At 39.4% G+C, this 24,110-nt stretch overlaps 1 protein-coding gene and 1 pseudogene across 1 annotated transcript; one reads left to right on the plus strand and one right to left on the minus strand.

The window, feature by feature from the left end:
- The first annotated feature begins 1,790 nt into the window (after positions 1-1,790).
- On the plus strand, positions 1,791-5,321 carry LOC116593482 (annotated as a pseudogene).
- A 17,960-nt stretch (positions 5,322-23,281) lies between these two features.
- On the minus strand, positions 23,282-23,855 carry LOC116593275 (40S ribosomal protein S10-like). The gene has a single exon (XM_032347316.1). The coding sequence runs from the start codon at positions 23,823-23,825 to the stop codon at positions 23,328-23,330; it is 498 nt and encodes a 165-aa protein (XP_032203207.1). The 5' UTR covers positions 23,826-23,855; the 3' UTR covers positions 23,282-23,327.
- Positions 23,856-24,110: the final 255 nt, after the last annotated feature.

A 24,110-nucleotide genomic window follows, 5' to 3' on the forward strand; every position in this document is an offset into this window, starting at 1 on the left:
TAAATAAATGGTAATTTATTTACCATTTTTTTGTTGTTGTTTTTTTGTGTGTGTTTTTAAGCCATTTCCGGCTCATGGAAACACTCTACATAACAATAGCAGGAGAAACATGTATGTATATTCACCCTTGGAAAATAATTCCTAGTTAACAGGTAGGGTTTCCAACCTCTGGGAGATCCAAAAATACTTACAGATGCATCCTGGGACTTCCTAGAATTTTGTGCTGGAATGGCTCCCAAAACTACTCATCATTTACATCCAAAAAAAAGCAGTGAGCAGCTGGTAATTCTTGGTATTGTGCTAAGTAAATCTAGAGAGGATTATTTAGAACAAACAAGACCTATGGTGTTGTTTTTGTTTTTGGTTTTTTTAAGATTTTTATTTATTTATTTTAGGGAGAGAGAGCATGCAAAAGCAGGAGGAGGAGGGGAAGAAGGAGAGAATCTCAAACACTCCATGCTGAGCACAGAGCCCAAATTGGGGCTCTATCTCATGACCCTGACTGAGATCACGACCAGAGCAAAAATCAAGAGTTGGACGTTTAATCGACTGAGGCACCCAGACACCCCAAGAGCTATGTTGTTTTAATTATCATAACTCAAGAGCAACTTGGATACAGATGCACATAAAGTCTTCCAGTCCTTCACTCACTCATTAATTCACACACTCACTGAGCACGTAGTTACTAAGCCTACACTATCTAACAGATAAAATGCTACATTATGAGACTCCACTTTGGACCAAAATGAAGTTTGCACTGAAGTTTTATTTGTTTGTTTGGTTAGTTTTTTAATGTGATGTTAAATGATTTTTTTCACTATCATTCCCTTTTTAAGAAAATGTCATTTCTAAAAAAGAAGAAGAAGAAGAAAGAAAGAAAGAAAAGAAAATGTCACTTCTTAAATTTGAGATTAAGTGGACTATACAAAAAACGAATTGTAATCTAATTGTTGACCGCAAACATTTTTAAGCAATGACTGACTCGATGATGAAAATAAAAGCCATTCTGTTCCAGGATGAAGAAACTTGGAGCTTCCACAACTTCCACAAGAGCTGGAGGGTTGGGGGGTGAGAGAAAATCCAAGAAACTCCACTGAAGATAACAAATCCAGCCCCAAAGCCAGTGGTTCTTGGGAACCCTCCCAATGCCACTAGAGTTATAAGATCTCTAGTAGGAGACTCTCAACCACTCAAGACTATAGCTGGGTTGGGGAAGACTTACAGTTTATGCAATTTACAAACCTCTCTTTAAGAAAAAAATAATGAATACAAAATTACTCTCATAGTCTTGAAAGAGCCCCTGCAAGAAAGAAGCCCCTTAGGTCTATACATCCTTAGTTACGTGTGTCTGCATGTGTCCACCCTATACCAGCTACCTTAATCAGCAACGTAGATGCTAGAGTTCCTCAAGAAGTTTATCTGTAAGCAGCTTTGAACCTCTGTCTGTCCAGGTATCTTCCTGTAACTAACTGGAAAACAATGACATCCTTCTATTCTGCCTTCTAGATCTTGAACTAAATCTTGAACTAGTCTCATTGATAGATTCCAACCTGGAACCATACAGGGAAGGAACTTCTGGGAAATACAGTACTGCCTTTGAAGAGGCTAAGGGTGATGTTGAGTTGCCCAGAGACTATATCCAGCATATCACCCTAGGGAGGAAAATACAGTTGACTCACAGAGATTAAGGAGAGTTTAAGCCATTCAGAGAACTAGAGCTTTAAAGTATGTAAGCACTGATATATTAGCATATCTGAGATGGAAAAACAGTGCTCTTCTAAACCTGATGGATGCTAAAACAACCGAGGTGAGCAAATGGTCTGTTTAGAATAAAAAATACAGAATTAAGAGAGCAGGAGACTAGTCATGGTCTTCAGCAATGTTCTTCTCCTTCCAGGGGAGGAGATAGCTTGACTGGAAGTCTGTTTGGCACTCACTGTTGAATAACGCATTCAGCACGTTATTATACGTTCACATTAGGTGCTAAAGATATCATGCAAATCAAGACCAGAATATTCCCTGTATTAAAGGAGCTGCATAACTGAAATACAACTTGAGCCCCAAATATGAGACATATGTGTAATTTTAAAATTTCTGCCAGCCACAACAATCAAGTAAAAAGAAACAGATTAAACTGATTTTAACACATTTTCCTTAACCTGATATATCCAAAATACATATTATCATTTCAACACATAACCAATATAAAGTTATTAATTATCTGTTTTACACTTTTTTTTTTTTTGGATACTGTTTTTAAACTCTGATGTGTATTTTAAACTTACAGCACCTCTCAGTTTGGACTTGCCACATTTAAAGTGCTCTGTGAGGCTAGTGGTTACCAAAACTGAGCTGTACAAATATTCTAGACAAGAAGAAGTTTAATTTTTTAAGCTTTTCTTTTCTTTCTTTTTTTTTTTTTTTTTAACTAATGTTTACATCCAACATGGGGCTCAAACTCACAACCCTGAACTCAAAAGTCACATGTTCTTGCAACTGAGCCTGCCAGATGCTCCTAGACAAGGAGAAGTTTAGCCTGAGTAATTCTCCACAAGCCCATTGTGAAAATGTCCTAGCCTTGAAATCTGAACACACATCTATCTGTGGTAACCCATTAAGATAAGTTTAGGTGTCAGGCTCACATGAGCTTCCCTATGACATAATACCCAAAGAACTTACATGAATCATAATTCCATGATTCTGATTAGTGGTATGACAGTGTCACTGACTTTGACAGACAGAGATCACAAACAGGCAGAGAGGCAGGCAGAGAACCAGATGCGGGGGCTGGATCCCAGCACCCTGGGATCATGATCTGAGCTAAAGGCAGAGACTTTAACCCACTAAGGTACCCCAGCGCCCCAACTTCTCTTTGATTAAGCTTATAAGAATTGGAATCTGGTAGAATGTAAGAAACGTACAGAAATCTGTAAACACTCTGAACTCACCTCAGAAATAGAATCAACTGATGGGCACCTGGCTGGCTCAGTCAGTAAAGCGTACAATTCTGGATCTTCCCATTGTGCGTACAAGCCACACATTGGGTTTGGAGCTTACTTTAAAAAGAGAGAGAGAGAGTGAGAGAGAGAGAGAAAGAATCAGCTGTGCAAGGCTCTTTGGCCACTAGAAGATATTCATCTTTCCAGGACCCCTGGAGAGGAAACCAAACAGCTGTGTGCAATTTCAGTTTATAGCATTTGGAACTGACTCTCTAAAACAATGCATAATTCTCCTCTTCCTGAAAAAGCTTTCTTCTGTCTCTTTCTACGCAGATTACTTTTTTTTTCCTGTTCTAATCCACTTTCCCTATTCCTTTTCATCTTCTTCAGTACTTTCATTTATATCTTTACTTGTTCCTGTTCAAAAATTAAATCTAATTGGATACCTAATCCTAACTCTGGGAAATCTAATCCCTTATGGGTGTTTCTTTTTTCTTTCCCTCCGTTCCTTCCTCCCTCCTGCCTTCCTTCTTTCCTTCCTTTCTTTCTCTTCTCTCCCCTCCTTCCTCTCTTCCTTTCTCTTTCTTTCTTCCTTCCTCCCTTTCTTGGTGGATATGATAATTCTGGGAAATAAATCCTTAACCAGAAAAGAGAAGAGGGAAAGCATCTAATAGATCTCTTCCTCAATTTTTGCTCTTCAAAATTCTTTCTTTTCTCCTCTTTAATATGAACTCTTCCTCTCAGTCAGATTCTGTTAGCAACTGTAACTGCTTCCTGTAGTGACCTATTTTGGTTTGGGGGACACTTGTTCAATTTGATTGTGATATTCCCTGAATATGGGAACTTTGAAATAGAAACTGAGAAGGAAGAAACTTGTAAGGGTAAGGGGAAAAAGTAGCTCCTAATAAAACTGCAAGAGAGAAGACTAATATTAACTAAGTACCATCAGACTTTTGACTTCCATATGATGAGTTCACAATGTTGAAGAAAAAAACTCAGTATAAAGTAGCAATATTTGCTAGTATAATATGAATGTGTACTTATTTTTACACTTGGAACTAAACAGAGTAATATCTAGCTCTTTCAAGTGTTTAGATCTCTAGAAATCTCACTGCATTCTGAGAAAACTATTTGTAGTCCTTTCCACCCACCCCCCTAAGTAATCTCTATGCCCAGTGTGGGGCTCAAACTCCCAACCACAAGATCAAGAGTTACATGCTCTCCCAACTGAAACAGCCAGGTGCCCCATCTAGTCCTCTTCTTTTTATTCTGCCTTCACCTGAATTCTTTGCACCTGTCACTGTTGGTCTAAATAGAGGATGTTGGGGAATTCGAGTCTGAGCTATAAGAGTCAAGTGATGAGTAAAGTACACATCACCCCCCAGAGCAGACTCCCGCTCCTGTCAAATCCTGGTCATAGAATCCCAGTTAAACACATCCTTTCACAATAAGTCAAGACTCTATTTCACCACCAACTTCCTGCTCACAAACATTGTCTTTAGAACCTCCCCAAACAGAGGTAACTGAAAGTCATTTTGTCACCATTGAGTTTGAACAAAAATCAGTATTATGATGGGTTACCTGTGTCCTAACTAGATTGTATTTAACTACGATTTACAATTACATATAAGCTTGTTGCAAATTCCCAGAAACACATCCATCTACTGCTGTTCTTGTGAGACATGAAATATATTTTCAAAAATTCTTTTAGTAAAATAGTCTTTCTTTTATTTGCATTCCTGGTTAGACAACTGACAGTGGTTTTCAACCTCTTGACTCTCAACAAGGCAGTTTTTTCTTCTCTTTGACTTATTATGCCATTTAACTTGAAAAGAAGCGACGCATAAGAGAGTAGTTTCATTGTTAGAGGTGGAGCGATCTTAGTCTTTGGTCTCGGCAGCAGAAAGGAGAGGACGAAGCGGACTTCATCATTTAGAAAGCATCACAATAAGACGCCCTCGTTGTGTCGCCACTGTGGATCTAAGGGCTGTCACCTTTATAAGTCACCAGCAGCACATGCAGCTATGCTGACAAGTGAAAGAGAAAGGGTAACTGGAGTGCCAAAGCTAAAATACCACTTGGCTGGTGGGGTGAGGCACCTAAAAATTGTATACCACAGATTCAGACCTGAATTCCACGAAGGAACAACACCCAAAACCAAGAGGCCAGCTGTCAGAGTATCCAGTTCATCTTAAGGATTTCCAGGATTTAGTCACACGATGAATGTTCTGGTTTAAGAGAAGCCTTGGTGGTTCAGTTAGTTAAGCGTCTGCCTCCCCACTCAACTGGGGTCATGAACTCAGGGTCCTGGGATGGAGACGGGCATTGGGCTACCTACTCAACAGCGAGTCTTCTTCTTCCTCTCCCTCTGTGATCTCTCTTGCTCTCTCTCAAATAAATAAATAAAATCTTTAAAATAAATAAGAATAAACCTTAAAAAGGATGCGGCAATTTCAGAGTTTTTTTAAAAATTGTTTTGAGTGCTGGAGTGGAAGGGTATGGGAAGAATGGGGTGGCTGGATGATGGACATTGGGGAGGAAATGTCTTATGGGGAGTACTGTGAATTGTGTCAGACTGATGAATCACAGACTGTACCCCTGAAACAAATAATACATGATATGTTCATAAAAAAATAATAAATTGTTTTGAAGATTTCATTTAGTTATTTTGTGAGAGAGAGAGAGTGCACATGCGAGATCAGGGAGGAGACAAAGGGAGAGGAAGAGGGAATATCTTAAGCAGACTCCCCACTGGGCGGGAGCCCCAAGCAGGGCTCGATCTCACCCCATAAGATCCTGACCTGAGCCAAAATCGAGTCAGTTGCTTAACTGACTGAGCCACCCAGGCATCCTGCAATTTAAGAGTTTTTAAAGATGAAAGCAGATGTTCTTGAATTTAAAGTTACACCACACTAGGAGTCCTCACAGTGAGAGTTTACATGGAAAATGAAAAAGACTCAGAGTTATATAATATCTACAAGAAACACAAATTCAGGTAGGCTAATTTTTAAAACCAAGATTGCAGGAATTAAGTGGAGTGATTTTGTTTGTTTTCGGAGCAGGTTACGTTGTTTTGGTGGTTGTTGGGGTGATGGTTTGCATATGTGTGTATGTAAATGTATTATAATTATTATTACTCTGCCACTGTGAAAAAAAACCCCACTATGCTCAAAACATGGCTTCGAGATAATAGTAAAGACATGTATTATGCTGTTTAACTATGGCTACTCTTATTCTCCTGTATCTTAATTTTAGGAGATTTTATTCAGAGCCAAGGTTCATAATCTATAACTATAATGAAATTAAATATTGTCCTAAAGTTAACATATGAAACCTAACTTCTAAAGGAACCCACTACTGAGGCCTACGAAATTGAAGAATGACCATTTATTTGAATTTTATTAATGTATAAAAATGCTAGCCAGCTATTTTCTTATCTCTAACAAGAGTAAATCAAAAGAACACAAGTGAAATCGTACCAAGAAGGAACTCAGTTTAATAGCATCTAACCCTGAGACGGTGAGAAATTCCATCACGTGACAAAATGACTTTGAGGTGTTCCTATTTGGGAAGGTTCCAGAAACAATCTTTGTAGGCAGGAGGTTGCTTGGTAGTTGGAGAGAGTCTTGACTTACTGTGAAAGACCCACAGTGTTGTGTTTAATTGCTATTTTTAACCCAGATTTGACAAGAGTGGGAATCTTCTCTGGTGGGCAATGCCCACTTCACCCCATCACTTGACCCTTCATTTTAGCTCAGAAAACAAGATGCGTTATGGCTGCTCAGCAAGTATAACTGGGCACACCTTAACCTGAGTTTCTGATCGCAAGGTATTCTAGTCTCTTAAGATTAGCTGGCACTTTCTTGACCTCTATTATGGCTGAAACTCTTAAGCAAGCTGTACATACCTTCAGAAATAGGCCACAGTGTTGTTTGAAATACAAGTCTGTCAAGAAAATGCTAAATTGGGATTGCTGATGCCTATTCCTCCAGATGAGGACCAAACTCATATTGAGAGCAAGTTTTGTGATCAGGATCCCTCAAACAAACAAAAAAGAAAAAAAAGAGAGAGAGAGAAACAAAAATAGCTCCTAGTTAGAGACATTTTATTCTCTTCAGCTAACCCTTTCTCTTTGCCATTTTTTTGAAGATTTTATTTATTTAATTGAGAAAGAGCAAGAGAGAGCACTGAAGGAGAGGGAGAAGCAGACTCCCCACTGATCAGAGAGCCCATTGCGGGGCTCCACCCCAGGACCCTGATATCATAACCTGAGCCAAAGGCACATGCTTAACTGACTGAGCCACCCAGGTGCCCCTCCTTTTGCCATTCTTAGGATTTCATTTGTTGTCTATAGTAGTGACGGGGGTACAATTGCTCAAATACTAATAAGAGGCATCATTTATTTGCTATCTATCATGGTCTAGGAACTAAACAGGGTCTCATATTCATCATCTCTAATCCTAGCATCAGCTCTGCAAGGTTGGTATTATTATCCTAATTTTGCAAATGAAGATGAAGAAATCAAAACTTAGAGTGGTCGTAGACCTTGTGCATCATAGAACAGAAATTCATACTCAGGTCTTTCAAGGTCTAAAGCCAGAACCATCTCTTCAGCTCTGCAGTGATATTCCCCCTAACTCTTATCCATATAGATTATGTGAGGCTACCAGCTCCAAAAAGTAACCTGACATTCATTCAGAGGGGTAAGTTTGTTTAAAAATGGTACATGAAGCCGTATCACTATGTGGTTACTCGTATCATCCCACATCCCTCCATTTCTATCACACTCAGAGACTCAGACACACGGAAGCAAAATGAGAAGAGGGAAAGAATATATGAGGAGTGAATTCAGTGACTAGGCTATGGCCATTTTTCTGTCTTTTTATATACTGATTTCCTTCACTTACATATCTTTTTCTGGTTTCTGTCTTACATGTTAGGATTCATCTCAATTTCCCCTTCAATAGTACTCCAACACAATTTAAATTTCCAGTATGATTTCTATAAGTCAAGCTGTATGTTATTTATGTTGCAATAGAAGAATCAGAGAGAATTCTAACTAACCATTTTTTACCCCCTGTGGTTTTCTTCTTCCTAGTTTCAGGAAGAAAGCTAAGATTTTGGTAGGTAGTAGTCTGCAAGACTGACAAAAGAAGCGGACTCAAGAAGCCTTCTCTTTATTTTATAAAAACCCAAATCCACTAAAGATAATATGTGAAGGTGTTTTGAGTGGAAGAGGAGCTAGTGTCCTTGTAAAAAGTTACGCAAAAGCAGGGGCCATGGCAAGAAGATTCTCAAGCTTGGGAAGGGGACAGTAGCACGCTGTAGGTAACTGGGACTGGGATCTGCCCCCCCTAGCACTTTCTGGAAGGGCTTTGTATTGTGGAGGCTCTCTGCATGGTGTACACATTTGGGTAGTAGTATCACATTCCTCTGTGTTCTCAACTCTGGTAAAAACTCCCATAAATGCTATAATTCAGTCCCAGCTGTTGGACATTCTTGCAAGTTTGGATAATGCCCATCTCAGCAGCAACCACAAATACAATGTAGACTAGTTTGCCCTATGCAGTAAAGGTCTTAGCTGGGATGAAGGCAGGCAGGCAGGAAGGGAAAGAAGATTAATATATGAACTTCTGTATGAATTCCACTAATAACTGAATTTCTTTACAACTTTGATGGGATAGGTTCTTTAAGTAAGATTACTATAGTTTTGTTTGTCCCTTAGATCCATTCTCTACCTTTCTCTTCCCCGTTCCGTGCTTCAGGGGCTAACCTTTCCAGGCATCTTCTGTAGACATCTTTGCCCCTGGATTCCATTTGTGTCCAGTCATTGGGAGACATGGGCAAGAGATCAGAGATCAGAGGAGATCAGAAGAGAATGAACTGGGGTATTTACTTCCAAGGATCCCTTCTTGTGGGTTGACTGGGCCCCTTTACTGAAGAAAGCATATTCCACTTGGTGACCCTCTCTAATTTTTTTTTTTAATATTTTGCTTATTTATTTGAGAGAGAAAGAGAGCATGAGAGAGGGAGAAACAGATTTCCCACAGGCAGGGAGCCCAATGCTGGACTTGATCCCAGGACTCTGGGATCATGACCTGAGCCAAAGCCAGATACTTATTTAACCAACTGAGCCACCCAGGCACCCTGGTGGTCCTCCCTTATAGTTAATCTCTCTGGGTTGGGTTCTGGTAACCATTTATTCCCCTTGTCCCCTCAGACCTAAGATCTTTAGAAACTTCCCCATTCTGGGGTGAGGTCAGGAGGAAAGCGAGGGGGTATTATAATGTTTCCAGTTGATTTCCAGAAGGAGATGAAAAATTAGGATAAATACCACTCTGCTCAATAATTGTTTCAAGAATACCCTTTGGTGGGTCATGAATATAAGACTTTCATTTCAGAGGAAAATGTTAAAAATTAAATCACTCCTTGAAGATGGAGGAGCAGTATTGTCAGAATCCTGGATACAAGGTTAAAATTATTCTCCAAAGCTGGACATGCCATTTGAGGCATGGTTTAACATGTTGGAGCAGATGATAGAGCTAACGGAAGGCCGTTTAGCTTGTGATGGAAATGATCATCAGAAATTGAGAGTGTTTTTAGGAGAGACAATTTCCATCTCAAGAGAAAAGACAGTTCTCCCCTTGATAAAGCTAATCTTGAGATAGCAGGGAGCTGAGAAAAGAACATGATCTATGGAATGTCTGAGGAGGTCAATCTGAGGAGACCATTAGCCCTCTCAATTAAATGTGTCAGTGGAGGCGGTTGAAGGTGCTTGAGAGTTGGTTCCAAGGGCTTAAATCCAGAGAATATAGTAGGCAAACCTCCTAAGTATTATGAGAAAGCTAGGGAAAGCTGACTATACTTATAGTAAGTTTATAGACTTTGTTACAAAGGAATCTGCCCTCAAAGGCTGAGGAAAAGTGGAGCTATCTACTTAGCACAAGTGTGGCCAGAAGAAAAGATGAGCATCTCTCCCTGTGCAAACCTTAACCCGACTGAAATCAAACACTTTCCAAACTTCTTGCCAAAGGTGAGGCTGGTGAGAAAGGAGGAATAAGAAAAAGCTGTTTGCTTCCACAGAAGGGAGGTCGAGTTTAGGAAAACTGGTCCTCTTCAGTTGATTGGCCCAAACCAGGCAAGAGTATATGGGGAATTAAAATGGCAGGAAAAGTCTCTGAATGCCAGATACTTTTCAGAGTTTTAGATAGGAAGAGGTGGTTACCTCTCCTTTCTCCAGTTCCCCCTGAGAACAAGCTTCTGTGATGAGTGAAACCTGGTTCTCTCACCAAATTTTCATAGACCTTAATTTGCAATCAGTATGATGGACTGAGGCACCCACAGAGAGCCTGTGACTGAAAAAAGGTGGACCCCACAGTGAGGCTAGCATTGACCTGTATGTTAGTATTAAGAATAGTGTTAAAACCCAGGAAATATGGGTTTTAATCTTCCAAACTGTGTAAGTTTGGGAAACTTTATTTCTCCTTACTTACGTTTTCTTATCTGTAAAATGGAGATAATAATAGTACTTCTTTTATAAACTTGTTGTGATGATTTAATAAGCTAATGTATATAAAAGTCTTAGAAAAGTACCTGTCCAATGGAAAGTATTCAGTGAGTGTCTATCTTCCTCCTCTTCATCAGAAGAAACACATTTATAAGAGAGCTGTTTACAGTTTAGGGGATACACTCACTGTTTTTTTATTGTGCCTTTGAGGAAGATGCACATTCCATGATTGGGTATACAATGAGTGCTTGGGAAGGAAAGACTAAGGTGTGTTTTGAAGTTCCCAGGCCACTGTCATCTCAGTAGAGGTCACACGCAATTGGCACCTCTTTTGCTTGACTCATAGCCCCTTAACTCAACCCTTTTATGATCTACTTTATGTGCCCATGAATCAAATAGCATTAGCTCTACACAATCTTCTCAGAAAATGAGTTATTAGTTATTACCAGATAATTTCTCTCCTGTAAGACTTTCTCCTGGAAAATTTGCTGAGCTGTATTTGGGGAAGGATTTCGGGAAATAATAAATACACCAGAATTTGAAGGGAAGAGAGGTACAACCTCAACATGGATGAATGTGAGCAGAAGACTCTGACCAAAAGGCTGAGAGGAAAAAGAGGAAGATGGTGCCTCTAAGGATGAGGAGGCTTGGCTAAAGATTTGATTTGAGTGAGAAACTCAAATTTCTTTCTACCAATGGACCCTGTGTTTCTGTCCTAATCTCCTGTTAATTTAATTAAGCGAGGAGACCAGTAGACTGAAGTGGCTTTAATGCCTTAGTAATCTATGTAAGCAAACCAAAATCTAAGCTTGTAATGCCTCAAGGTTAAGAAATTAAAACCTAAGGACAATCAATCACCAACAGTCAATTAGTCTTTCCCAAATAATACAACAGCTAAACCTACAGCCAATCAATTTCCTGGCTTTGTTTTCTGTCTTCACTACAAAAGTCTTTCCCCTACTTCCCGTTGGTGGAGTGCTCCTAATCATTTCTGGTTTGGCCAATTTGAGTCAATTTTTGTTCAAACATATTCTCAGAATTATTAATAAGCCTCTGTTAATCTTTTTACTATTCTGGTGTCAGTAGTGGGATTCTCTTTCCCCGACCCCTGGGAGCAATGATCAGTAAACGTGCATAGGCACACACAGAGCTCATTGTGCTCACTGCATTCTTTCTCCATTTGGGGGTCACAAGTAAGTCCCTCTAAAATATATGAGCTCTACAATTTTGCATTATGAGCCCCCAGACTTTATTTGAGCATTCCTTTTATTGGATTGGGTCCAACTTAAATCAGATGGGGTCTTACCTAAACCAGACTGGTCCAGTGTGAGACCTCAGGTAAATAAAATTTTCTTTTAAGGAAAAGAGAGAGAAAAAGAGAGAGAGAGGTGCTTCCAAGTCCAAAGAGTCCAGGATCCCAGCTAATTTTAAGTACATAAATTATGAACCCAGAACTTAAGTTTGTCTGGACAAATGGGTTAAACTTATGAAAGATAGTCTTGAATTACAATGGAAGTGGGAGACTTTTAACCTAGATAAATTTATCCATTTATAAGGTGCCCTAGAGAAAAAGGAGTCTCAGCCAAGAACTCAGAAGGGTAGAGGAAAAATTATTTTCCCTCCCCTACAGTTTCTGATGATCCAGATGGGACCTGCTGGGACACCCCTGTCCTTCTGGAACCTGCAGATGGGATCCTGGGAAAACTAGCAGAAGCTGGCAAAGAGCAAGAATTCTTACTAAAGTCAGCTTTCTGGATTTCTGTCCAGAGTGCCTGGTCAAGAAAGAAAAGTAAACTTCGCTTATCTCTTCCTTTCCAAATTCAGATTCTAGTGATTTGTTTCCTCAGTGCCCATTAGTTATCAATCTTTTCCCTACCAAGGACCCTACTCTTTTCTTGTTTGTTTCATTTTTTGTCCTGAGAACTTGGCTTGGCTTTTTCTCTGTTGGGGCATCCATGTTGCCAGCTCTTGTGTGTGAAGGCAGTTTAACAGCCAGGTTTGAGGCCCCAAGAATATGTTTAGACACCTGAGTGGCTCAGTCAGTTAAGCATCTGCCTTTGGTTCAGGTCATGATGCCAGGGTCCTAGGATTGAGTCCCCACTGGAATCCTGTTCAGTGGGGATCCTGCTTCTTCCTCTGCCTGCCACTCCCCCTGCTTGTGCCCTTGAGCTCTCTCTCTCTCTCCCTCTCTCAAATAAATAAATAAATATTTTTAAAAAGAAAAAGAAAAGAAATACTTAATGAAATGTGGATTTCACCCCGTTTGCAGAAATGTCCTACTGACTCTTGGCAGCTCTTACCAAAATTGCCCAGGTCTTCCTTTCTTTTGGTCATCTTTGTGAGTGGTTCTGCATGTTAAGAGGACTATGGCTTTTAAACTCTCTTTGAGGATGCCTCTTATGTCTGTGATTAAGCCATAAAAGGAGAACGGAGATGGGGAGAAATTGGAGGGGGGAAATGAACCATAAGAGACTATGGACTGAAAAATAATCTGAGGGTTTTGAAGGGGCGGGGGGGGGGGGCGGGTTGGGTGAGCCTGGTGTTGGGTATTATGGAGGGCATGTATTGCATGGAGCACTGGGTGTGGCGCATACACAATGAATTCTGTTACACTGAAAAGAAATTTTAAAAAATTATTTAAAAAAAAGGTTTATTGATTTTGTTTTTGGATCATTTGAATATATAACTTTGGCTTAAAAGAAAAAAAAATTAAGGAGTTCAATACAGTCAGCAATATTTCTGTTTGTCCTGGCTAAAACTTGATAATTAAATATTTGAAAGGATTTTTTTTTAATGAGCTCTATGGTCAAAAACTGGTCAACTTGGAAGCTGATATTTAGAGCCTGACTGGAACTCTTTTCAAGCCCTCCTCTCATCAGCTCACATGCGACAATGTGCTCAGAGGGAAAGAAACATCCTGAAACTACTGTGGAAGGATTTACTAAGACATTCCCAAGAAATGCAGCTCTAAATCTTTTGATTTTCATCTTAGGTGGAAATCTTCTTGGTATTAAGAAATAGTTTGGATGGGTGGGTCAGCCCCTTGATAATCTTGCAGGTCGCAACCCAATTATCTGAGGAATTAAACAAAACAAAACTAAACTAAACTAAAAACAAAAAATGTGCTTGTTTTAAATAACAGAAATGCAACACTAGAAGCAATTCAAGGCCTACCAATCCTTTTTAACAGTTCTCAAACCTTTCCCATTCGCCTCAAAAGGCTTGCAGATATTGAAAAAGATCCAGACACTGGAAATAAAACACCTTCTTGGAGAAAACTTACATCCTTTCTCCGTGCCTTTGAGATGTAAATTTTTGACCTAGTCTTTGGTAAGAACCCAGAGCCATCTCTTTGAAATGTAAACTTCAGGGAGATAATTCCCATGGCGGGGGGCGGGGGGTGGAGAAGAAGCTATGTAGAAATTGAGCAAATGAAAAAAATCTTACAAATCTTGTTCATAGGGGCACCTGGGTGGCTCAGTTGGTTAAACATCTGCCTTGGGCTGGGCCATGATCCCAGGACCCTGGAATTGGCGTGCACTACATCAGGCTTCCCGCTCTGTGGGAAACGTGCTTTCTCTGTTCCTCTGCCTGCCACTTCGGCTTATGCTCTCTCTCTGTCAAATAAATAAATAAAATTTAAAAAAAAAATCTTGTTCATAAATATTAGCACAAAGTTTAAGCTAAATAAGGAGGTAAACTTAAATTATCCCTTCCGCCAGAAACACAGTTTGGAACTCTTCTTTTATGAACCAGTGATTTTTGCACTACTGCACCTGTCTTGTGGCTAAAAAATTTTTAAATACAAGCTATAAGGTCTGTTTGTGTCTATCTATATGTTTTATGTCTAGTTATATATACATATAGATTTGTGATTTTTCTACCTCTAGATGGTATTGCCAAAATTAATTTGTAAAAGAGCTTTTTATTTAGCTTGAAGTAAAGTTAAGGGCTTATATACATCAGTTTTTCTAGCAGAAATATGAAAAATAACTCAAATATATTTCAAGTTCAAGTGATCTGCAATAACCTTCAGTAAATGAATCCACTTTGTTTTGTTAGTTTAGTAAAAACTGGCATGTCTTCAGAGTTATCAGCATGAAATACAATGCAGAAATACAACTTTTATCCTACCTAGGTTTACTAAAAGTCTAGTTAGCTCTTTTATCTCATTACAGAACTTGTCAGCAAGAAGAGTAACTTAAGAAGATAGCTGTTTAATGTCTTACGCAAAATTTTCATGAGCAATTTAAACATAATTGTTTAAAAATAGTTTCCAAAATCTTTTTGTAACTTGAAACCTTAAAGTGCTACTGTTAAGTAATATGATGGATATTCATTGACTATCTAGATCATTCCAGATAAGATAAAGCTTTGAAAGGTTAATTACCAAACCTAGGTTTATCTACTTTTGCTTTCTTGTTAAAAAGTTAGTATAAATGCCTGTGTCACACTGAAAAACGTACTACGAGGAAGAATGTACTTCTAGAAAGTATGAAAAGTATTTATAAATTTCCCAATCACAGAATGCAGGTATAACAAACAGTCCATAATTGCTTATTTCATAGTTTTCACTAGAAATGAAGGTTTCTAAGGGTTAAGAATTCTGATCAGTGTATGTAATTAAAAATACTAGAAATAATAAGAATGAAAGGAAACTGTATAAAAGGTAGGTAAGAAAAGTACAATGCGCTTTTAGGATAAGGAAAGGTGTAAAGGACATGCTTTTGTTAAGAGAAAAAGAGAGTCGGGACGCCTGGGTGGCTCAGTTGGTTGGACGCCTGCCTTCGGCTCAGGTCATGGTCCCGGAGTCTCGGGATCGAGTCCCACATTGGGCTCCCAGCTCCATGGGGAGTCTGCTTTGCTCTCTGACCTTCTCCTCGCTCATGCTCTCTCTCACTGTCTCTCTCTCAAATAAATAAATAAAATCTTTAAAAAAAAAAAAGAGAGAGAAAAAGAGAGTCATTTTGTCCTAAAGTGAAATGACTGGTTGTTCCAAACTGAGAATGAAAAAATATAGGACAAAACCCAAATGGATGCAAAAACACTGTAGAAGGTTTGTAGAAAAAAAATTCTGGGGGAAAAAAAAATTTATGTGTGGTCAAACTGGCTATGAGCCTTAATATCAAAAAGTATACTGATGCAAATAGAATATAGTTTTCTCTCCATAAAGATGACAGTTTCCTCGGAAGAGATTATGAAAGGTTTTTCTTTATCTTTTTGTGTGATCTGCCTGGAAAGCAAAGATTTTGTGTCTTACCAAAACAGTTTCCCATACTTCATGTTTTCTTGATCAGGGCTTTGATTAGGGGAGACCTGAATCTACTCAATATTAAAAAGAGCTAAGTTTTGTTCACAGCAATGTAACCTTCTATATTTACCTTTAAAATCTTCCATGAACACTTTTGGGAAGAAGGTAAGTATTATTTCATAAAGACCTGTGATCCTATTTGATCAAAGTTTCAACCTTTTGGTGTTCTTTACAACTTCCCAAAATCAAATCGAAATGAAATCTTTTTGTCCTCAAACTGACTTTGAAATTTCCTGTGGGGTCCCTGAAAGAAATTTCAAAGGATGTGTCTCTCACTCTGTGAAGATGTTAAACTAATGAGACCTATTTGGCATGTTAACGTATGTGGGAAGCACTGTCACATAAGGAGCAATGAAACAAACACACAGAAAAACTCTGGATTGACAGAGGGAAGAGGAGTGGAGAGATGAGCAAAATATGTGAAGGGGATTGAGAGGTACAGACTTCCAGTTATAAAATAAATAAGTCACAGGGATGAAAAGTACGGCATAGGGAATATAGTCAATAATAATGTAACAACTTTGTATGATGACAGGATGATAACTACACTTACCGTGGTGAGCATTTTATAATGTACAGAAGTGTTGAATCATTATATTGTATATCTGAAACTAACATATCATATGCCACCTCTACTTCAATTAAAAATTTTAAAAATGTAACGGTATTACCATGAAAAAAAGAAGTGATAGAACTGATCATAAACTTTCTTAGGTTGTATGTGTATGGGTATATGTTACTAATACAGGTATTCTAGAAGTTGAAGTTCACAGGAGTTCATCAGTACATTCATTGTCCAATTATTGTCTTAAATTCTTGTATGCCATGGAAATAACTAAGTTTCCTTATCAAATGAACTCTCATCAGATCTTTAACCACAGCCATTTTTAAAGTTTTTTCGTCATTTACAGTTACTGTTTTGTACTGACACTTTTGTAACAGGGTTTTATCTTTAGATGATTCATGGAAAGGCCTCTAACAAATACTCCATGACTTAGGTTTCTGATGCTTGGAGATCATACCACTGAACTGGGTGAGAATTTTCAGAACTTTAATGGAAAAGCTGGATTCAACCAGAACAAGAATTAATAATGAAGGATAGTTTGGAAGAAAGAAGGACAGGCAGGGAAAGAGGCCCCCACCCTAAGAGGAAACCACACATAAAAGGATTTTACACCACCCTGGAAGGAGCCTTCTACCCTTTCCCATCTGATAGAAAGATGACAAAAATCTGATTAGATGACAGGCAATTTGGTAAAGTATACCTTTGTATACCTTTGTAGAATTGAAACATTTTTTCTCCCTGCCTGTTCCCTCTAGAATTTGGATTATCTTTACTAGAAACAGGCACGCCGGCAGAGAGAAAAATTATGTTTCAATGGAAAGTTAGCATAGTCTTGTGGGTATTAAATTCTATTCTTGTTCATTGTCTTATTTACCTATAAATTAGACTGGATCCTGAGTTTTTCTGGTTTCTTAAAATATTTGTCTATGACTCTCTGAGCTAACATTTTCCATTTTCTCCCATCCTTCTAACTTAGAATCACTAAGAACAAAGAACCTCTTGGGTGGCTCAGTTGGTTAAGCAGCTGCCTTCGGCTCAGGTCATGATCCCAGCGTCCTGGGATCGAGTCCCGCATCGGGCTCCTTGCTCCGCAGGGAGCCTGCTTCTCCCTCTGACTCTGCCTTCCACTCTGTCTGCCTGTGCTCGCTCTCACTCGCTCTCTCTCTGACAAATAAATAAATAAAAAATCTTTAAAAAAAAAAAAAAAAAAAGAACCTCTCTAGAAGGGAGGAACGTTTCTAGAAGGGAGGCTCTTAAACACCATACCAGGTCACTCTCTAGTGGGCAGCCAAACTTCTTGTGTGCATATCTCCCAACTAAAAAGAGCCCCTCCAGATTCTTAGACTGCACACCAGCTGGAGATCTAATATTAGAGTTAACTAGGAAGATTCCAACCCAGAATTAAACAGCACCTTAAGGCGGACAGTTCTTTAAGGATTACAATAAGGTTACTTCTGAGATCTGAACAAGGAGGAATCTGTGCCATAGTAAATACTTCCTGTTGGACCAACACGTCTGATAACAGCAAATACAAGAAATGAACAGACCAGCCACTTCACTGAAACAGGTAGATGACCTCTTTGAGGTACAGTCTTTGATTTATTTGATACCAACTGGTTTGGTTCATGGGGGCTCTGACTAAGGAGCATACTTCAGTCTCTTGGGATTTCACTCTTCATAGTCATCATTGATGTGCTCTCTTCTCACAGGGTCTTAAATATGTGGTCACAGTCATTACCAGTGATGAACATTAGATGGTCATGCTGTGCTTATAGGGACAGACATAAGATGAACAGTAAGATGAATAAAAACAATGCTTCCCTGGACCTGACGTCATACACTACTAGTTTCATGACAAGACAAGTCTTTGTTGGAGACCGAGAGTGGCACTAGTATCAAATTCTAGGTTAATCTCTCATGTATGACAGGATGATCAAGAAGGGGAAATTGTTCAATTAATTAAACAAGGAGGCTATTAGGCTGAGGTTATTAAAATGTCTCTTAATCTACATAAGCAAACCAGAAACTAAATCTGTTAATGCCTCGAGATTGAGAAATTAAAACCTATGGACAACCAATCATAGATAGACAAGGCTTTCCCAGATAATAGAACAGCTTACACTGTAGCCAATCAATTTCCTTCCTTTGCTTCTGTCTCCTCTAGAAAAGTCTTGTCCCTAGCACATGTCATTGGAGTGCTCATAACCACTTTTGATTTGATTCTGCCTGATTTGAATGGATTGTTTTTAAAAAATGTTATTTATTTGTCAGAGTGAGAGAGAGCAGGGGGAGCAGCAAGCAGAGGGAGAGGGAGAAGAAGGCACTCTGCCAAGCAGGGAGTCTGATGCAGGACTAGATCCCAGGACCTGAGGATTATAACCTGAGCTGAAGGCAGACACTCAACTGATTGAGCAACCCAGGTGTCCCTGAATTGGTTTTTACTCAAAGAAACTCTTTAAATGTTAAATAGGCCTCATTTTATCTTTTAACACCCCACACAGTTATTCCATTTTTTGAAACTCCAATTTATCTGAGGCTAATTACAGATCCTAGGCCAGCTCTGTCAGTGGGCAATGGGCAAACATGAGCCTGTTCTAGAAGCAAAGGATCTTTTTTCCAAGAGGACTCAGTTCTTAAAATGGACAGGCAGAAAATGTTTCTGGTAATCCTCACTTTGTTCTCTATAGTTAAGAGTCTGTTTCTTGGTTTCATTCTCTCTCTCTCTGTTTTTCCTTTGCTCATTTGTTTTGTTCCTTAAATTCCACATGTCAGTGAAATCATATGGTACTTGTCTTTCTCTGACTGGCTTATTTCACTTAGCATTATAATCTCTAGCTCCATCCATGTCATTGCAAAGAGCAAGATTTCATTCCTTTTTTATGGCTGAATAATATTCCATTGTGTGTGTGTGTGTGTGTGTGTGTGTGTGTGTGTATACACACAAGGAATATATATACAAAATATATATACATATATATAAAGGAGATATATATATATAGATATCTATATATATATATCTCACATTTTCTTTATCCATTCATTGGTCAATGGACACTTGGGTTATTTTCATAATGTCTATTGTAAAAAATGCTGCAATAAACAGAGGGATGCATACATTCCTTGAACTCGTGTTTTTGTATTTCTCAGGTAAATACCAGTAGTGGTATTACCGGATCTTAGGGTAGTTCTATTTCTAACTTTTTGAGGATCCTCCATACTGTTTTCCACGATGGCTGCACCAGTTCACACTTCCTGTGTTTCTTAAGCAGTATACTGTAAAACCAGTTCTACCTAGCTCATTTGTACACCTAACCAATCAATCATAAGGTTTTTAGAGGCCATCAGTCATCAGTACAAATTCATTACTACTGCTGGTGTTTGAATTCCAGAAATTTGCTTTCTTTTTTTTTTTTTTTTAAAGATTTTATTTATTTATTTGACAGACAGAGATCACAAGTAGGCAGAGAGGCAGGCAGAGAGAGAGAGAGAGAGAGAGGGAAGCAGGCTTCCTGCGGAGCAGAGAGCCCGATGCGGGGCTCGATCCCAGGACCCTGAGATCATGACCCGAGCCGAAGGCAGCAGCCCAAACCACTGAGCCACCCAGGCGCCCCAGAAATTTGCTTTCTTAAGTTTGATTCTTATATAAGCAAAAGAACATGAGGAGGACTCATCTTGTCAAGAACATGACATGACATGGTGCCTCTAGAGTTCCCGAAGAAAATCTCCTCTCACGACTTATTTTTCCATTTGATCTTTTTTTTTTTAAAGGAATATGTACTACTTCTGTTAAAAAGCATAAACTGTAAGAGTAAAAAGTTAAAATCTCTCTTTAAAGCTTTTCCCCATGTATCCCACTCATCGGAGATAACCACTATTAAATCTGTTTTACGTAATTAAGTACCACGATGAAATATAACTCATTGAAAAAAAATAGGAGTTCATGAATCAGACTGATCAAAACAAGTAAATGGAGAAGAGGGAGTGTGCTTGCTTAACAATGATGCTAAGTACCGACTGGTGATAGTGGAGGATGGGCGGGGGTTGTAAGTCAGCCTTTTCTAACTGTTATGGTACAAACTGTATCAGCTAAGATTCATCCATGGATACTCTGTGGAGGAGAAAGAGATTTGATGAGGAGCAAGAGATTTCTGTGGATTTAAAGTGTGCACCCGCAGATCCCTTTTTAGTCAGAAGAGAAAAAGGAGTAATGATGTGGAGAAATTGAACAGCACCTTGAGCGAGTGAGCAGAACTAATACCACGCATGAAGGCAGATGGAGGTCTTGTGTCTCTAGCTAAGGGACACTGTGAGGGGCACAGGATCGCCCAGGTAGTGCTCCAGCTGCAAATGTGTACTCTGGCTCTAATAACAAGGAAATGCCAGATAAACCCAGAATAAGAACTGTTGCATTAAAAAGGGAGTGACCGGGGCAGGGCGGGGTGGGGGGGGCACCTGGGTGGTACCTGGGTGGCTCAGTAGGTTAAACCCTCTGCCTTCCACTCAGGTCATGATCCCAGGGTCTTTGGATGGAGCCCCGCATCGGGCTCTCTGCTCAGCAGGGAGCCTGCTTCCTCCTCCCTCTTTCTCTCTCTCTCTCTCTCTGCTTACCTCTCTGCCTACTTGTGACCTCTCTCTCTCTGTATCAAATAAATAAATAAAATCTTTTTTTTTAAAGGGCATGACTGTATTTTTCAAAAATGCCCATGTTATGAGAGACAAAGAAAAGCTGTGAAAATATTCCAGATTAAAGAAGACTAAAGAGACATGACAACCAAACACAGCACTAGATTGGATCTGTGTGCTAGAGGAGAAAAAATATGCTATAAAAGCATAGCTGGGTTAATTTGCAAAATTAATTCAGGCAGTAGACTTAATGATAAAACTATTATATGGATGTTAAATGTATTGAAGTTATACGTAACTGTGGTTTTAGAAGAGATTATCACGATTCTTAGGGAATACATACTGAAAAGTTAGGGGTAAGAGGTCATGATTTATGTAACTTACCCTCAAATCATCCAGACAAAAAGAGAACAATAAAGCGAATGGGGTAAAACGTTAATAGATGGAATTGGGTAAAATGCACGTGGGCTCTCTTCCTTAATTGCAATTGTACACTTTAATTGCAGTTTTCTGTATGTTTGAAAGTATTTGCTAATGAAAAGTTAAAACAATTTTAAAAACATGGGTTTCATGTTTTCATGCCTTTTGTATGTATTTACAATGTTTCTATGTATGTTCAGATACATTTTTTAATATATTCAAATATAGTTGCATGCATTCAAATACATTTTTCTGACATTACAAATCAGATTTACTTTTTTTTTTTTTTTTTTTTGGAAGGGGAGGTGAATCATGTGAGACTATGGACTCAGATTTACTTTTTAAATTTATTACTCGACCTATTGCTATGATAAAACCACAGATCTCAGCACAGAAGAAGAATCGGAGCCCTTCTCGGCTGGGCATCATGAAGTGGAAGGCCTAAAAGCAGTATCACAATTCTGTAACAATCAGATTATTATGGTCAACAGGCAGAGTAGGGAAGGGAGCAAAATGAGGGTGACGAAGAAGGAAAGAGAGTGAATGTCTTACTCTGTCTAAGCACCCAAATTAAAATATGCATCACATTATATATAGTAAATACGGGCTGTTATACATTTGACATTCTGTGCTGCTTAAGCACCTTAACATATGTCAGATTTGTAATCTGTGCAGCACCTCACCTATTATGAAGATTTACTAAAATTCCAAGATAACTAAGAAAATAACGTTATTCTCTTTAATTCCTTATTTTGCTCATGACCAAACTGCAAAAGAGATCCCAGTTATAAAAAAAAAAAAGCCTGTTTTTTATTGTCAGGCCTTCCGAAAACAACCTGCTAAACTGAGACCTCTTTTTCCTATTTGTAAAGGATTAGAACAACGCTGATCTATTTCTCAGTATTGCTCTGAGGAGTAGCTCGTGAAAAAGAGCAAAAGATTTCAATAATTTAGGAGAGACTCATAAAAATAAGGAAATAATGCCGGGTATTTCCGCCCCATCCAATACTGCAGTCTCTGTGAATGGAGGGATGAGGGGGCAGTTCTGATGACCCACCCGTGGAGGCAGTAAAGAGCTTTGCAGAATATTGTATGGACTGACCACGGGGACTAATATTTGCAGACATATTCCAGGAACAAGGTACATTGTACCTAAGCAGAATTCAATGAGTATGAAACAAAATTTCAAAAAAGCCACTGAAAGGTAAGCACTCAGACCACCCAGGAAGGTGCTCCGCTCCCTCTCCTGCTAACAGTCTGTTTCTTATCACTCACTTCAGTGGTAAGAGGAAGAAAAAATGTAACAGAAGCCTCAGAACTTGACTCAGCATGTTCTTTTCTTGTTCCTTTAACCACTCTTCCTCTCTCCGCATCCCTAACCCACCTTCAGCAACACCAACATCTCTTTGCTCTTATCTGTCATATGGACCGAAGGTTGTCACTGGAAATAGAAGTTAATACATTCAGCTAGGGAAGTTTTTGTCAGTAGATTTCATATTCCTCGAGAACTTCGGTTGATGGTAATGACGACCTGGACCACCTTGCTCAGAAGAACTCTGAGATAGCTGAGCTCAGTATGAAGGAGAACCTTGATAGATTGGTGATGTCAAAAACAGTTGGATAAGGGGTTTGTGGGGGAATTCCTGAGCTCGATTTGCCTTTCTAGGTAAATAAATGCATTGCACCCCCTAGAAATCCTTTTTATTTTTTCTATGTGCTGTCGCATTTCTGTGCATTTTTACAGACTGATTCATCTGTCTGGAATATACCTTCCCTTTCTGTGCATCTGAGAGCTTTCGTTATTCCTTCAAGACTGTGTTCAAACTTCACTTTCTTTATGACATGTTCCCCAGCTTCTCTAAGCATATTCTAAGATTGTCAGATCATGTGCCCCTGGAAGTCTGATTCTTTTTTTTTTTTTTCCTGGCTACAAATTTATTCAACACAAAACAATCTCCAACTTTACTGAGGTGGCTGACCACATCCACGACCAAATCTGCCTCTGAACTGGAACTCAGTTGCTGAACCAGCCCTGGCCTCAGCTTTCTTGTCAGCACCAGGGGGCACAGCGCTTCGTCTGTAGGTGTCTCTGTCAGCTTCCCCTCGTGTGAGTCTTGCAGGTCGCTCTCCCTCCAGACCTTTGGGCCGTGGTCTGCCAGTCTCAGGGCAGCTGCGGTGCAGAGTGGCAGGCACAATCTCAGGGGGCAGGTGGAGGTAATCACGCAGATACTGGATACCCTCGTTGGTAAGGTACCAGTAGAAATGTCTCCAGGCAAACTGTTCCTTTACGTAGCCTCGTGATTTGAGAGACTGCATGGCCTTCATGACGTGAAGATTGGGCACGTTCTTGTCTACCAACTCAGGGTGTTTGGGCATGTGGACATCCTTCTTGGCCACCATCACTCCCTCCTTGAAAAGGAGTTCATAAATGGCAATTCGGTTCTTCTTGGGCATCAACATCTCGGCGGCTGCTACGTCCGGGGCCGGAGCTGGAAGTCTGATTCTTGGTCTCCTTTACCATATAGTGTCTGCAGCACCAGCAGAGTGACTGACTAAAAATAGGCATCAAAAGCATGATGAATAAATAAATGATCAGTCTCTCAAGAAATATCACAGTCTGGGGGTGCCTGGGTGGCTCAGTAGGTTAAGCATCTGCCTTCAGGTCCGGTTGCAATCTCAGGGTCCTGGGATCAAACCCTGGTCTGGTAGGGGCTCTATGCTCAATAGGGAGTCTGCTTCTCCATT

The sequence above is a fragment of the Mustela erminea genome, chromosome 6 (assembly GCF_009829155.1).
Source record: "Mustela erminea isolate mMusErm1 chromosome 6, mMusErm1.Pri, whole genome shotgun sequence".
NCBI classification, from domain to species: Eukaryota; Metazoa; Chordata; class Mammalia; order Carnivora; family Mustelidae; genus Mustela; species Mustela erminea.